General features: G+C 40.0%; 1 protein-coding gene and 2 long non-coding RNA genes across 7 annotated transcripts in view; all 3 read left to right on the top strand.

Moving 5' to 3' along the window:
• The window catches only part of dscama (Down syndrome cell adhesion molecule a), a 102,866-nt gene extending 96,815 nt beyond the window's left edge, over positions 1–6,051 (top strand). The window contains exons 30-34 of one of the 4 annotated variants that reach the window (XR_004340996.1): positions 49–207; positions 2,213–2,410; positions 2,553–2,855; positions 3,932–4,610; positions 4,771–6,051. Coding sequence is in view for 3 of the 4 variants with exons in the window: in XM_032576712.1 (XP_032432603.1) it covers positions 49–207; positions 2,213–2,410; positions 2,553–2,855; positions 3,932–4,311 (1,040 nt within the window). In the remaining variant the exon portion in view is untranslated. Of the gene's footprint in view, positions 1–48; positions 208–2,212; positions 2,411–2,552; positions 2,856–3,931 lie in introns of all 4 variants that reach the window. The other 3 variants (XM_032576712.1, XM_032576713.1, XM_032576714.1) reach the window with 3 other exon arrangements.
• A 3,419-nt stretch (positions 6,052–9,470) lies between these two features.
• LOC116727969 (uncharacterized) lies at positions 9,471–10,743 on the top strand. Its single transcript, XR_004340905.1, has 3 exons — positions 9,471–9,835; positions 10,424–10,639; positions 10,727–10,743. It is a non-coding gene; the product is annotated as an uncharacterized LOC116727969 (long non-coding RNA).
• Positions 10,744–12,128: 1,385 nt separating this feature from the next.
• Positions 12,129–13,287, top strand: LOC116727968 (uncharacterized). 2 transcript variants are annotated; one of them, XR_004340903.1, is made up of 3 exons: positions 12,129–12,310; positions 12,423–12,528; positions 12,734–13,287. It is a non-coding gene; the product is annotated as an uncharacterized LOC116727968 (long non-coding RNA). The 2 variants fall into 2 exon arrangements; XR_004340904.1 differs by having other exon boundaries at positions 12,384–12,528.
• The last annotated feature ends 2,988 nt before the right edge of the window (positions 13,288–16,275 follow it).

Raw genomic sequence — 16,275 nt, 5'->3', positions numbered from 1 at the left:
CCAGACTGCTGGTGTTTAGGCCCTGATCTCGTGTTTTTTGTCCGACAGACGACAGATCCACTGTGTTGCTGACGGATAACGACTTCGGAGAGACACAGAAGCAAAAGTCGTCCACGGTCACCCATACTGTCCACTACCAGTCCCTCTCCCAAGCCACTGGTCCACTGGTAGATGTATCAGATGCTAGGCCAGGAACCAGTAAGTCCAGTACGGAATCTTTTTCTTTAACATCATTACACATAAACGCTGCAGGCTTTGTTGTTTTGCGCTGTAACTTTTCCTCTTTGTTCTTTTGAATTTGTGTTTTGTTGTCCGACATTTGCTAGGTACTTAGGTTAGGGTAATGCCTTTACTCAAATATTTGTTTTATATTCTTCTCTTCTTCATGTTCAGGTTTATTGTTTGAAATCTAGTTTCTTTGAATGTGAATAGAAGGAGTTTAGTGAAGTATCTCAGAAGAGGGACTATGATTCGGAGAAAAACTTTTGTCCTTTTATCATCTTTCTCCCATGGAAGACATTTAATCATCCTTTATAAAATAAATTCTTATCTTAAAAAAGGAGTTCATACACCCTTACTATGGAAAAAGAGCAGGAATTTCCTCACCGAGGAAACAATCTACACCAACCTGCAGCTTTAGTCGCTCTTTCAGCCTTCCACAATTACTCTTAATAACTATGGAAAAAAGGTAAAGAACCGCCTAATGTTTGAATATGGATACATATAGACAAATGCAGGCTTCAGCAGTTTCATTTTTCTTTATTGAATAATAATACCAAATTTCAACAGTAGAATGACACAAAAAGAACCTGTGGTATATTTTTATACCCAGTTTTATTGTCGTTAGGTTGGAAACTATGTGCTTTTTCTTTGCAGAATTTTCCACAATTATTAACATGCCATATATTATTATTTATATATTAACATTTATTTACTCTCTTTTTGCAAGCTTACTTTTTTATTATCATTTGAAAACCACAACAGTGGAAATAAAATTGCAGTTGATTAAATATGACAAACTTCCTGGATTACTAATCAAAAATTATGTCTTTTCTTCAAACGGTGACTTAATATTTGTGGCTCTCAATGAGTTTTATTTCACTGGACTGAAGGTAAAAATGGCTCTTTGCATTGTCAAGGTTACAGAGCCTTGATCAAAACCTTAAGCGAGGCTCCCAGAAGAAATGTCTCAGCTAGGACGTAATTTGATTTGCAGGCAGAGCAAATGCAGATGATTTTTGTAAGAGATCTGGGATAGTTAAATCAACCACCTGAGGGCACAAGTGGTCAGTTCAAGTAAACAATAGTGTTATCACTGTTGCCAGGCGTCCAACAGTCAGCAAAAACTGTGAGTAACACACAGTTTGACTTTCCTGCTCTTGTACTACCTTTTGTTTTGTTATTTTAACACTTAAAGGTACCTGGATAATTGTTTTCTTTACCTGCCTGCCTGTCTTTAACAAGAGACTGTCCATGTTTTTTTGCTAAACATGGACGGTGATACACTGTTTTTTCCTCTCCTCCAGCAGTGTGATATGTTATTTTACAATGTATACCAGCTGTCCTTTATTGTTTGTTCAATTTTAACCTCTTCTGTAAGCTGCATGTTGGGGAAAAAATCTAACACACTTACAACATACAGTAGTGTTGGAGTTTATAAGTTCCTTATGCTTTGGTTTTTAACCACCACATTTTATGTTCTTCTGAGATGAACAAAGACATGATAATCGACCGGCCCCTAATTTACACTAGAAACAAAAAATACTTGGTAAGATGCTGCAATTTATTAAATTGAAACACTTCAAAAGCAACATACAAAATCCCCAGCCATGACAGGAGCTGATGTTTAACAAACAGAACTTAATTTCTTCATATTTAAACCCACATAAACATGAATCAACATAAATGCCAAAATAAAAAACAGTGTGACGGTGTGACACACTTATAAGAAAATTGAATTGGTTATTTAATTTCTTAAGATTGTCACCTTCCTAAAGTAATAACCCAAGTATTTTTCTCGTTGCTAAATGTGATTGTTTTGTTTTTGGGTTTTTTTGCTCAAGTCACCTTATGGCAATAACAATGGGGTGATTTCTTTCTTCTTTTGTCAATATCACTTTTTACTAAAAATGACTTAGGCCATTATTTTAGGAAGGTGATGAAGTCCTAACTCAGACTCTGTATGAAGCTCGGCTCTGCTCCTTATCCTTAGACCCGACTGCCCGCCGTACAGCCAAAGCCGGCCCAGCTGCCCGCAACCGCTACGCCAGCCAGTGGACTTTGAACCGCCCCCACCCCCCTGTCTCCTCCCACACACTCAGCACTGACTGGCGGCTGCCAACACCCAGGGTTGCAGGTTCTGTTGACAAGGAGAGCGACAGCTACAGCGTTAGCCCATCTCAGGACACAGGTGAGCTTCAAGTTGACTGCTAAAGCTGTTTTCTAACATCAAACGTGTACCGTCGACCCCATCTGTTACTAAGCTCTTAGGTTCCTTGTTCTGCCACTAACTCTCGGCACTAATCCTTCCACTAACTCCACGCCACGTCTAGACCGAGCGCGGAGCAGCATGGTGTCTACAGAGAGCGCCTCTTCCACCTACGAGGAGCTGGCCCGGGCCTACGAGCACGCCAAGATGGAGGAGCAGCTGCGCCACGCCAAATTCACCATCACCGAGTGCTTCATCTCCGACACTTCCTCGGAGCAAATGACGGCCGGCACCAACGACTACACCGACAGCCTGACGTCCAGCACGCCGTCCGAGTCGGGCATCTGCCGCTTCACTGCTTCCCCGCCCAAGCCTCAGGACGTCAGCCGGGTCATGAACATGGCCGTGCCCAAGGCCCACAGACCGGGTGAGGCCACGGCGGTCCACTTAGCGCAGCCTGAAAGGCCGCAGTGTGTTGAGGCTTCCTTACAGCTTAATAACCTCTACACATGTTCTACTAACATTAACTTTAATAGATCTTGCCGTTTATGGATTTAGAAAGTATCGGAGTAATTCTTCTCTAGTGCATCGCAGAATGCAGTTGTGGTTAATTTCTTAATGAGTCGTTATCAAGTAAGTTTTTAGGATTCAAACTTGTCTTTTTACAGGGACAGTGCTTTCTAAAACCAACTTTTTTGAACTTTACATCATGTTATAATGTTATTCCCTCATCAAAATCATACTTGGAGTGTTGCCTTGATTCTATCACGCATGTTTGATAAATCCTTGAATCTCCCGTGGCAACGATTCAGGTTTGTAAAATACTCTTTGGAGCCAAGCACCCCCTGTCCCACTCAGCTCCTCCAGACTAGCCAGCAGCAATTAGCAAACACCTGGTGGAACTGCTGACCTCATTATACGAGCTCCTTCTCAGTGAGTCGCTGGCAGAAAGGTTGTTAAAGGGTTAATAGATGCCTGTCAAGCACTCTCTTGTATGCATTGGTAAGAAACATCTGTCTTTTCATCTTAGGAAAATTAGTATTAAGGAAACATTGGCGGCAAAATCAAATCAGAGACAGATGCCCCCAAATGTTTGTTTCAAGGATTTTCTTGAACAAGAGGAAGACAAGAGTTCAAGTCATCACATGTCTAACTAACACAGGAAATGCTCTCACTTATTAGGTTTATACTTATTATATTTGGGACAAGTCTTTGTCTCATTATGGAAAATGAACCAGTTGCACTTCAATTGTCTGTATTTTTATTATTCTAAAACCATACTGCTCTGGAAATATAAATAAAAGGGACTCAAGCACACAACAAGAACACAATGATGCAAAATGATTAAGAAAACAAATCAAGTGAATAAATGGATATACAAGTAGAAAAGTATGAAACTAAACACTAGATGATTAAAACAAAAATAATAATGCTATGATTATAACATGATGTTTTTACAACATCATTCTAAGCTAACTGTGCTTTCTCTGTGTTGTCCTGCAGGAGGCGAGCTGGTTCACCTTCCTCCATACCTGCGCATGGACTTCCTGTTAAACCGGGGCATGACCTGCTCAGGCTCCTCCAGGGGGACAGCAGGCGGCGAGAGAGCCGCCATGGGCCAGACCTGCCTGGAGCCCCAGAAAAGCCGCTCGCTAAAGCGGCCGTCTCGCATGGCGCCGCCCACGCCCACGGAGGCCCCTCAGGCCAGCAGGGACCCGGCGGCCCAGTGGCAGCCCGGCTCGGCGGCCACGCTCCCCCACAGGGAGGGCTCGGAGCTGGCCCAGGCTGCCAAGCTCAGCACCTCACAGGAGTCCCTGCTGGACTCCAGAGGACATCTGAAACAGAGCAGCAACCCCTACGCAAAGTCCTACACGCTGGTATAACAGCAGGGGCGCCTGGGGCGGGACTAGAACTCACTAACACTGGACTTAACACTCAAGTGCAGTAAACTGACTCTCACCACGCAGTTCTGTATATACGTGCCCTCCCTTCATGGCTGGGGGGGGGTCACTTTTACTAATCTCCTTTTATTGATTTTAGAGTTTTCTTTTACAGTTTATTTGTATTTTCATTATTTTTTGATTTTGTTTCACCTTGGGAGGAAAAATTCACTCATCTGGAACGACTCCAGGAGGAACTTTGCCAAACTAATTGAGCAACAAGGGAGCATTATTTATTCTTGGTAATTCTTTATTATTAATCAGTGATTATTCATTGTTAATTGCCAGCTATTAACGATCATTAATTACCAAGTACAAACTGATAATCTATCGACAGCATTTCTGCTCTATGTTTTTATAACATCCAAGACATTGTTCATTCCTCTTTTTTTTTTTTTTAAGTTTCCTGCAGTGGAAGATGACGATTTGGAGTCATTTTTTTCCTACGGGACGTTTTTGCCCCCCGAGACGGCGAACAAAACCTCGGAGGGAACAGGGGCGGCGGAGGGGAGACCTTGGAATGAAAAGCAATTGACACCAGTCCAAACTTTTCAGCTGCTCTCAAATTGTTACTTTTTTTGAAGAGAAAAGAAAAGAAAAAAAAATCTATTTCCTATGGATGCATGGGGACTGACCAACTAAAAGACAATGATTACGGCTGTGGCTGGGTTGTCCAGTCAGGCGTTTTGTCACACTATGAAATGATCCAATGTGAAGATTTATTATTCTTATTACTATAAATATATATATAAAAAGAGAAATCACTTTTATTTGTGGATATTACAGGGAAGAATTTGATTTGGTTAATAAAGTCCTTAGTCATGTTTGCACATATCTTGTTTTAATTAGGAAATGGAGTCTCTGTTAATCTTTCTCTGTGTCCCATTCTTGATGGTGCAATATGATAAAAAGATAAGACAAGTATATGAAAACTATTGATCTATACTGTACTGTAATGATGAGAAATAACTATGTTGTGAGTATAAATACAGGGCTGGACGCTCTCCGGCTCATGTCTTCAGGTGTAGTTTGCCACTGCTTGTTTGCCTGGGTGGTAAATGATGTTAGCTAGAACAGGGAGGCTTTAGAGAACTGAGGGTTTGCACTTCAAGTGTGTCCAGATAGATCCCCCCCCCTTGACCTACGACCCTCTCCCTCTCCTTACAGTGCACTAGGTAGAGTCGTCGTGGCTCTCTCTCCTCTCAGTAGATTTACTGTTGCTGCGTTGGCAGCGATGCTCCTCGACAGGGAAGATAAGACATGTGAGACAATCCAGCAGAAATCCCCAACGTCAAACCAAACTTCTAATGTCTATGGGAAAAAATAAATAAATAAAAATGAAGATAAGAAAAAAATATGAATAATGTGGATATACATAAACTGTTTTTAATTCCTGTCTGCCCTGACCCACTTCTGTTTGTTTCTGTTTTTGTTTTTTTTTTGAGTTAGTCTGAAGGGACGAGAGTTTGATACAAAACGCTGTGAGGTCATGCTGTCGTTTTCTACAATTAGTTTCTATTATTAACTGTCTTCATTCTGATTATACATTTTAACAAAATACAAAAAAAAAATGTCACTTTTTTTTTATTTTTAACATTGGTGTTCACCATGGTGGCACTGGAATAAAGAGAAACTAACACAAAGGTTCAAATTTGACTAATAAAATGGCTGTTCCCCAAAGTGTCCCGTGCAGGTTTGACATGACACCCCATGAAGCTACAAGACACAGAGCAGAAACTAAACATTTACACTTCATAAGAAAACACATCTCCATTATTTCCTTCCTCTCAGGCATTAAAGTGAATGAAGATGCTTTGTATTTTAGTTCAAATATGATTATCACAATCATTCCTATTTGCTAAATGCCAGAATAATAGTAAACAAAATAGTAAACTCCAAAACATTGACTTTGTTGTCCTAAAACTACTTTGTAACCAATTTCGTGGTATGTTTAGGGTCATTGATTATTTGGAAGATCCATTTGTGCCCAAGCTTTAACTTCCTGCTTGATGCATTGAGATGTTGCTTGCTTCAGTATTACCAAATGATGTTCTTTCACCAACTCCACCAGCAGCAAAACACACACACACACACACAACATGATGCTGCCAACCCTGTATTTCATATTTCTGATGATGTTTTAAGTTTTGAAGGTCCACCTTTTCCTCCAGGTGTAACAAACTGTTATTATGGAGAAACGGCTTCAGTTTCACCAGACCACAGGTCACATCTTTAAAAAAGTCTTTGTGTATTTGCAAACATCACTAGATTGAATTACCAGTGTTTTAAAGGCAAGGTTTTAACAATTAGAAATCATTTTTCTTTTCTAAAGCTAATCTGCAGGGTCTAAAACAAGCCAAGTTGAGTCTGATATAATGTGAGGCAGTGAGGAATATACTTTTTTTCATTTAGTGTGTAAATATGTGGTTTAATCTGTAGTTTTGGAAATGAAGCTACAGGTGGTTACCTGAAACCCTGCTGGCTGAAAGTGTTTTAACAAAAACCTGAAGATATCTCACCTACTGGTTGCTAATTATTGTCCTCCAGTCCTGTAGATGGCGCTGTTGTTCAATAATCGAGCTGCCCAAGCTTTGTGTGTGGTCACATAAACCAGACGCATTTTATAATTAGCTATTTACAATGATAAGAGAAAAAAAATCAACCATTCTTGTCATGTTTAATAGTGATGCAACTGCTATTATTCATATTTATACTGCTGTACATATGCTGAGTTGAAACCCAACATTCTGAAGCTAAGAATTAGCATCAATGCTAAAGTAAGCTACAATGCACTAAAGAGCATGTGGAGAATCACAAGCATGTTGACATGGACTTACTCCATTCAGTATGTCAAAATTAGAGTATAAGCTACAATTAGCCAAAATGCTAATGTTAGCCTAAATGCTGTCAGTGGCATGTGGGGTACAACTAGCATGCTGTCTTACATTGACTTTCTCCATTCAGTAAGAAACATGGCAAATCAAACAAAACGCTTATTTTAGAGAAAAGGCTACTGCTAATGTATGTGCTAATGTTGTAATCACTGCATTCTTTCTGATTGTTTGCTCTGTGGTACATCGTTACCAGAAAACGAGCTCATCTCTTAGCAACATACTAACAACAAATATTGCTATTGTTCAAAAGATCTAAGATTTCTTCTGCACTTTTGAAATTTCTTAGAGCAAATCAATAAGCAATGTTATTGTTTATAAAACATAAACTATTTTGAAATACTGCTCATCTGCATAGACACAAGAAATTTTGCAAAAGTAAAAAGCAGACATTTACTTTACCAGAAAACACGCTCATCTCTTAGCAACATCTTAACAACAAACGTTATTGTTCGAAAAACAACAACAATATTGTTTTTTTACACAAGAAATTTACAGGAGGTAAATTTTGCAAAAGTAAAAATCTGATGTTTACTGTTGCCAGGAAACGAGCTCATCTCTTAGCAACAGGTTAACAACAAATATTGTTATTGTTCAAAAAACGTAAGATTTCTTCTGCACTTTTGAAGTCTCTTAACACCAAATTAATAACACGTAATATTGGTAATAAAACACAGGGGCGCCAAAGGGGGGGGAAATTAGGACAATTCCAAGGGCCCCTGACCGACGGGGCCCTCCGCAAAATAGTTTTTTTCTTTTCTTTACAGAAATAAAAGAAAAATTGGGGCCCTGTCAATTACAAAATTAATAATGCTGTGTTTTTTAAATTGTTTTTATCAGTAAAAATTAAATTAAAATTACCCTTCCTCTTGCCCTTTGACCCCTGGAGATGGGTACCAGCACCCATCTCAACCTGAAGTGTGCTAGATGAAGTAGGGATGGAAATAAAAATCACTTTTGGTAAAAAGTGATTTACACTTACTCTGCTGCCAGCTGGAGAGGAACTGCTTTAGAGTCTAACACAAAAAAATGAAAACACCTGAAAAAATTTAATAAAAACAGGCAGAAAAAACTTGTAAGTTGGAGGCCAGGCTTCAGTTTTCTCTGCTTTTATGTAATATAGATAAGTTGAAATTGTTTGCCCTTGTCATCTTGAAGTTCTCGTTCAGTAATAAACCTTCAAATTTCAATTCAGATTTTTTTTTTTCTCTTTAAACTGTTTGTCACAATTTGTAATAGACAGAGATGATAAATAACTGTCAGATACTGAAAGCCGAGGTTGTTCTGGAAAAAAAAGAGCAAAAATACAGACTCACTCCATGCACATTTTTTGAGAATTTTACAGCCATAAAATAACAATAATAATTTTTTTTTAAAATCAGGCAGCCCAGTTACAATTATGTTTATAAGAGAGTTAACAGGAAGACTTCCAAACAAAGCCAACACTGCACCAACTATTTAAATTTCTTAAAAGTAAGCTCAAGCAATGCCTCACATTGAGGATCCAACTGGTGACAGTGGAGAGGAAAAAGTTCCCTTCAATAGGAAGACTTCAAAAAAAGCCAACACTGCAACAATTAGGGCTATTTGTGCTTTAGAAGCACAATTAAAGAAAAACAAACTTGTGTTGCTTTAACAGAAACAAAAAATCATTTTCAGCACCATTACATATAAAAATAATCCACCCATGTCTATCAATTGTACTTAATTTAATGTAATCATTTTTAATTAAATAAAACAATACCTGTAAGCAGAGTATCATAGCCAATCAAATTAATAAAAAAAACAAAGAACAGTTCTCACTAACTGAGACGAGTCCTACTGAGCTGAGTGAAGCTGACACCCCACCCACGTCAAAAAAGTCAGCAAATAGTCTGAGTGGTTAGTGCTCCGTTAGTGCAGGTTTGTGCCGTTAAAATTTTCGTTTGTGCAGCTTTGGTTCCTGAGATATTAAAAATTATTTTTTTAGGTCATCCAGAGTTCACCATCCCCCCATGTTGCTCCAAAACAAACCAAACTGGGCTACTTCGTTAGTGCTCCGTTTGTGCAGGTTTGTGCAGTTAAAATTGTTGTTTGTGCAGCTTTCGTTTTAGAGATATTAAAAGTTATAATTTTGGCCGATGACGTCACCATCCCCCCATGTTGCTCCAAACCAAACCAAACTGGGCTACTTCGTTAGTGCTCCGTTAGTGCAGGTTTGTGCAGTAAAACGGTCGTTTGTGCAGCTTTCGTTTCTGAAATATTAAAAGTTATTTTTTAGGTCATCAGAGTTCACCATCCCCCCATGTTGCTCCAAACATCAAAATTTTTGCTTTACGTCGCCGCCACTATGTAGCCTGGGCCACAATGTTACCCAAAGATTATATTATACAAATGATAATTTCAGATAACGATATTATTATTATTTTTACTTTTTTCTAAATATACCAACTAAATCTGATTTTACTTTATTTGGTGCTTTCAGAGTTTAACATTCACGCGATGACATTCACCCAATTAGGGGACAATTAATTTCACCTGCTGCAGGCTGTACTTCCTGTTTTACTTCCGGTTCTCTTCCAGCACATTCCTGTCAGGTAAGTCTTGGTTTCAGTGTCGTTTTTATGTATTTGAGGTTGCTGTATTTTTGTAGAAAGGGGACTATTTGCAAGAATTCATGGCATAATCAATACAGTTATAGTAAGACAATATTTCTGGTAATTTTTTTTTTTTTTGGTGATCTATAAACTTGAATACCTTATGGTTTGCTTATGGTTTGCTATTGACACACCCAAATATCTGTATTGTGAGGCAAAGGGTTTCTATCCTACTTGAGAACTAATGAACCATGAAAGTGACTGTTTTGAAAATCCAATATAATTTGACAGTAAAATAAGAAACTGTGTTGATTTGAACAATGAACTTTAACAATTCAAACAATAACAACAAAAACAAAAACAAACAGTGTCTTGATAATTGAAAATTAATTTCTCCTGTCTTGAATAGACAACTCCTTTCATGTGAACATGTGAACTCCTTTCAGAAACATGGCATGAAGCTATTTGCCTTTGGTCTGGTCTTCAAACTTTCTCCCCCAATTTTTTTCCCTCACAGATCTGCTGTGTGTAGCACTGCATGTGGTAGTATTTTTTCTTTTCAGACAGTGTCTTCAAGACATTTGCCAGGTCATCATAAAGCTCCCACACAGATGGAGCTCTCCGGCAGTATGCAGTATAATGTCCCAGGCCATCTTTGGTCAAGCTTCCCCTGAAAGCAATGCCTGCTCTCAAAGTAAGTGTTTTTCCTTGGAGAACCATAATGGAGGGAAATTCACTCAAGGCGAATTCAGTTGGATTTGGAAGGTCACTGTCAATCCATGTTATTTCTCCAATGCTGTAGCTGTGAGTAACGGTTCCTCTGCAGAGAACATTTCCTGAGGTATTGGCTCCTGTTTTGAATTCAGATGGACATTGTGATTCATTATGCAGTGGTCGGAGGCAGGGAGACTGTGGAAGGAAGAGTCCTTTTCCTACTGAAGTGCCAAGCTGAGCCATGCCAGAATTCTTCAGGACAGAAATGTCAGGTGAAACAAATGGTACTTCCCTGGTCATTCCTTTGTTTAGGTAGCAGTATTGTGAAGAGCAGTGTTTTGATAGGTAAACGCTTGATACATTTCTCATTGTCTTCCCAATAACAGTGGCAATATTGCACTGGGCATCGATTTGGTGGGTACCAGACCTCAACTTTGTTTTTGCAAACATTGAACTAAGTAGATCTGCCCTCTGCAAGTATGTCTTTGGGGTCACACCATCTGTAGTTATGGATTTCACCAGCTGCAAGAGTGTGTTATCACTGTCATTTTGAAATGCAGAGCTGTCACAGAAAGTACAGCATAAGCACTGACAAAGGGCATCAAAGGAACAGGTGTTTAACACAGAGAGAGACAATTTCCCAACTTTAACAGGCTGATGCATGTTTCCATTTTTTAATAATCCCACTTTCACTCTTTTGGCCCCAGATGATGAATCTGCATGGAGCCATTCAGTGCAGGAACTCGGGTATGAAGTCCTCTTCCTCTTTTTGGGTGGAAGAATTTGTCCTCTCCAATTTTCAACCGCGTTTTCATCTGCTGTGGAAAACTTTCTGCTGGCATCAGATTCCATTAAATCGCTAGAATCCATTTCTCTGTTACCTTCAGCATTGTGGGTAATTATGGATGCAGGATTAACTTCTGCATCTTCTGCTGATGCAACTTGTTCCTCCTCTTTTTTTTGCTTTTGCAGAGCAAATCCGCATATTTCCTTCGATGAAGGAAAGATGCCGAGAAATGAAGCGATCGACTCGCATGGGTAAGTTCTCATGTTTGAACAGGCCATGTTTTACATTTTTGAATTCAGCTTCAACATTGGCTGAGCTTGCTGTGAGGCTGGTGCTTTTGAAGAGTGGAACCATTATTCCTGTCCACAGTGGTAAGTAACTTGCAAGTCTTATAATGTGTGGCACAATCTCAGGGAGGAAATGGATGTTATCCCTATCCCCATTAGCTGCAGCGTGTGTCCTGCTCTCCTCACAAATGTTTGACACCCAGTCTCGTAGGTCAGTCTGGACGTCATCACATGGATCCACTTGATGCACTTCCTTTGTGTCTTCATCTGGAATGAGGATGGAGTCTTCTGCAATCTGGGCTTTCAGGTATTTTTTGCACCTCTCTGATTAAAGAGGGGTTCCAGAACTATCATCACCTTCTGCCTCACTGAGAGCCACAACAGTGATGGCATGTATTAACTGCTTTGCATGGTCCAAGCTTTGTGCTTGAAGAAGCTTTGCTATTCCCCTGACAAAGAAGTCTTTAACACGGTGTGACTTGTTTTTCAGGCAGTCCCATTGGCAGACCATCTTTATGCAGTGGGCAACATCAACCCTGATGTAACAGGGAGGAAGTTTTGCAGACTGGTTCCCAAGTAGCACACGGAAGCATTCATCAATGTATGACTTCAGGTTAGAAAGAGGAGTGAAGGCCTTCACCAGAGCACCAAGAATAGCCAGGGAAAAGTCACTCACAGCTTCCCTTGGTACAGCTGCACCTGCACGAAGCCATTCTGTCAGCCATGTCGCAATTGCATTAATGTCATGCCTTTCTGATAGCATTTGTACCACTGGGACTGAGCAGTTGTCTCCCCTCAGAACACCTTGATATAAGAAGATGTGGCCAGATGTACCATTTGGTCGTGCCAGTTTTCTGACAACTGAACCAGTTGCATCAAAGCAAACTACTGAGGGACATTTTTTGGTCAGTGCCTTATAAACATGTATCTGAGTTTGACTCCAATAGTGACAGAAGAATTTATCCAGACCAATATGGTATAGCACATCTAACAGTGGCAGTATAAGTACTGCCACTGTTAGATGTGCTATACTTTAATAACTGCAAAGACAGAATGGGGTCTTTGTCGCCTAATTCCAAATCTTTTCTCTCCTGCTTCGCTTTTCGTAAGGTTGCCAGGTTTGGAAGGTGACTTGGCTCGGGATCTCCAATATCCATCAACTCTGATGCCTTTGCTGACCTCCATACAGCTGGTTCCATCCTACCCTCACACAACTCTTTTGAAACCTGTGCATGAAGGGTTCCTGACATGAATCTTTTGGACTGGCCAGTGTGCAGGGAGATGTCGGCACCTTGGATGGAGCACTGGAGCACCATTGGGCTGTTGACCGTTGGCTCTCTGTCACATGTCATTTTAACATGGCCTTGACACTCTTTACAGAAGCCTTTGATATCAATGTACTTACTAGTGACAGTTGGATAAACCTTTGCTCTTTGGAATACAAATGTACATGTGCTTTTCAACTTTTTCCAAACCAGATCATTAATTATGTGACTCCAAGTGCCAGGTTTTAAAATTGTGTATTCCCTTTTGCCAGATGATGAAAACTTGTTATTGTATTCAACTCTTTCTGGTATAAATTTAATCCATTCTTCAAATGGAACTTCAAGCTGAAAATCTGTAAATTGTCCAGTAGAAGTTGTGTCTGAGTCAAACTCTGTGTCCACGGGCCTTTCAGGATCACTTTCTTGATCATTTATTTCCAAGCTTGCCCATACGTTTTGTCTGTTTAGCTTTACAAATGTGTACAGGGCTTTTGCAGACATTTTATTTCCCAACTGCTGACTTAGCTCTGTCCAGACAGCGGCAGCTGGAGTGGCTATATTGCCGTTTTCTAGGATAGCCTCTTTTGACTTGCAGATAACTGCGAAAAGAGACTCTCTGTCCACTGCTGGCTGTCGAGGCATTTAGTTAAAAAATAAAAAGGCTTTGATTAGCATTGCTCAAAATAATAATTCTGGTCTACATAATTTCAAAGAAGCCACAAAACATTGACATTCTAGCAGAGGCTGCACAATTACAATAGTCTTGAACTAAAAAAAGTTAAGTTAGCTTTCCCAGTTTCTCATTTTAACTTTTTTTTTTTTTTTTCTCCGAAGAGTTTTTGCGGCGCTAGTGGCTCGTATTTTTTCCACAGTCGGCAGACAGGAAGGAGGGAAGACATGCGGTAAAGGTCGTCGGGACCGGGAGTCGAACCCGCGACGTCCACGTCGAGGACTAAGGCCTCCAAACGTGGGGCGTGCTAACCCCCTGCGCCACCACAGCACGCCCCTCATTTCTACTATTTAAGCAAATTTTTTTTTTTTTTACAAGATAATTTTCAATAATGCATTGTTACTAGTCTTGTGAATTGGCAATTTAAGTACCTGTTAAATTTTTATTTCCCGTTGGAATAAATTATCTATGTTTCAACAGGTTTAAAAATTCTGGACTTCAAATATAAGTTGTGAATTTAAACAAATGGATATGTAAGCTATCCATGCATCCTCTCTGCTTTTATGGGGATGGATTGCATCGAGTCAACATTTTATATGAAACCTGAGCATTAATTTACTTACCTTGTTCAAAAATCAAAATCAGGGTTGGAAAAATTCCAAAGATGACTCTTTCAAAACGATTTCTTTCAGACTGCTGGAATAATTTCAAGGAGAGGTTGAAATTACACTTCCTCTTCCGCAAAAACAACACTCGCTACAGTGTGGGTGGAGCCAATCACAGTTGACGTTGTGTGAGAACTTTGTCAAAGTTGGCAAAACATTTTACGTGCTTTTAAAAATCCTTGAAGCCCATGCATACACATTTAATGTCAGAAATTGGATGAAATGAAACTTGTTGCATTTAAAATATATTTACTAAATATTAAGCACATTAATTGGATGAACTTTGTTGAACCAATGACGCTGCCGTGCACTTCCGCGTTTTCTCTGCAAAAACTTTATTTGCACAAGCAACTAGCATGTTAGCTATGGATTTTTTGTTGTTGTTGTCGTTGTTTACCCTTTTGCTGCATAATCAGCAGAAAGTAAGTCAACAATGTGAATGTAATTATTGAAACCACCTCCGAAACCAAAGCACAGTTGAACAGTCATACAAATACACACATTACGTTACGGTCACGGCCGCATGTCCTGTATTGACAGGATTCAATTATTGTGGAGAGAGTTAAATCACGCACTCAACCTAAGTAGAGGGAGAGACCCAGGGTCACTCACTCAACCTAAGCGGAGGGAGAGACCCAAAACGAAACCAAGGGCGAACAGGAGTCTCTCTCTCCCTCTCCCTCTCTCTCTCTCTTTGTGTAGCTAGCATTAGCTACGCTAACAAGTGTCTCCTCAAAGTTGACTTAATTATAAATGAAAATTGATGTGGAGGAGAGGGGGTCAGCGGACCGGGGAGCATGTTTGAATCATCTCGCTGAAAGTTGCAGGGGAAAGCCAATTCCAGCTGACCTTCTCACTTGCTTTTCTTTTTTTTTTGTTTTGTTTTAACCGTCGGACTAGGTTACAATGGTTGCTGCGGCTCGAAAGGAACGGATTTTGGCCTCTGAGAGAAGTTATGTTAGCCTAATTAGCATTCAAACTCGCTTTTGTGAAAGTGCCCGGTAGCATTTTTGAGGAAAATGAAGAGAAAAATGTCAAAATTAAGATTAAGTTCCAACGAAGAGGCTCGTATAACGCGCGAGCCTTGAACCCGGGCTAACTGGGCAACATGCACAGACCCAAACCACTGTGCCACCAGAGCACCCAACACAGGCTTCAATCAAACGTCTACAAATAGTATTCTGCTTCACATAAGATCCAAAAAGCATGCAATGACCTGGAGTTGAAGCCAGGATGCATGTTTCCAGAGCACAGACTCTATCCATTGTGCCAACCAAGCCACTGACAACTAATGCATTCCAACTTCTACAAATACCACTACATAGGTTTGACTTACAAAAAATCTGATACCAGGTAATAAGCTGGACTCGAACCCAGGATGCATGGTTCCAGAGCACAGACTCTATCCGTTGTGCCAACCGAGCAACTGAAAACTCATCGATTCGAACCTGTACAAGTACCGCTAAGAGGATTTTGCTTACAAAATTATGATAACAGGTCACGAGCTATCCATTGTGCCAACCGAGCAACTGACAACTAATGCATTCAAACTTCTACAAATACCACTACATAGGTTTGGCTTTTCATCTTTTAAATTGTGTTAGTGATATCAAAATTACTTGTGTAAAGTAATGTTAGAGAATTGTTAATGTAGAGTGTTTCCCTTTCTAGCAGACTGTTGTGTGTCCCCTGCGCAGGAACCACCAGGTGTAAATGAGAAGCTGTACGTTGTTGTCCTTGTCAAATAAACAAACATATGAAATATGATTGAAATTTGTCTTTGTTGACCTTTCATTTTCAATTTTGATATGTAGTTAGGTGTAAAGCACATGTTTTTATGCTAAAGTTACACAAGACTTTATCTCAAAATACTTACTATTTTGGGCCCATGCAGCAACCGGTCTTCTGGCCTGAATGGGCTTCGGCACAGGCGATAAGTCTCCTTCGGCGATACACTGGAAATCGTCTGTGGTTGTAGTGCCGAGTTTCTCCCAAACATCCTCTAAAGCAGCCAAAACTTCCTGTGAAAGACCAGGAAGCGCTGCTCGAATG

Source organism: Xiphophorus hellerii, chromosome 11, assembly GCF_003331165.1.
Source record: "Xiphophorus hellerii strain 12219 chromosome 11, Xiphophorus_hellerii-4.1, whole genome shotgun sequence".
Lineage (NCBI taxonomy): Eukaryota > Metazoa > Chordata > Actinopteri > Cyprinodontiformes > Poeciliidae > Xiphophorus > Xiphophorus hellerii.
This window is presented reverse-complemented; position numbering and strand designations above follow the sequence as displayed.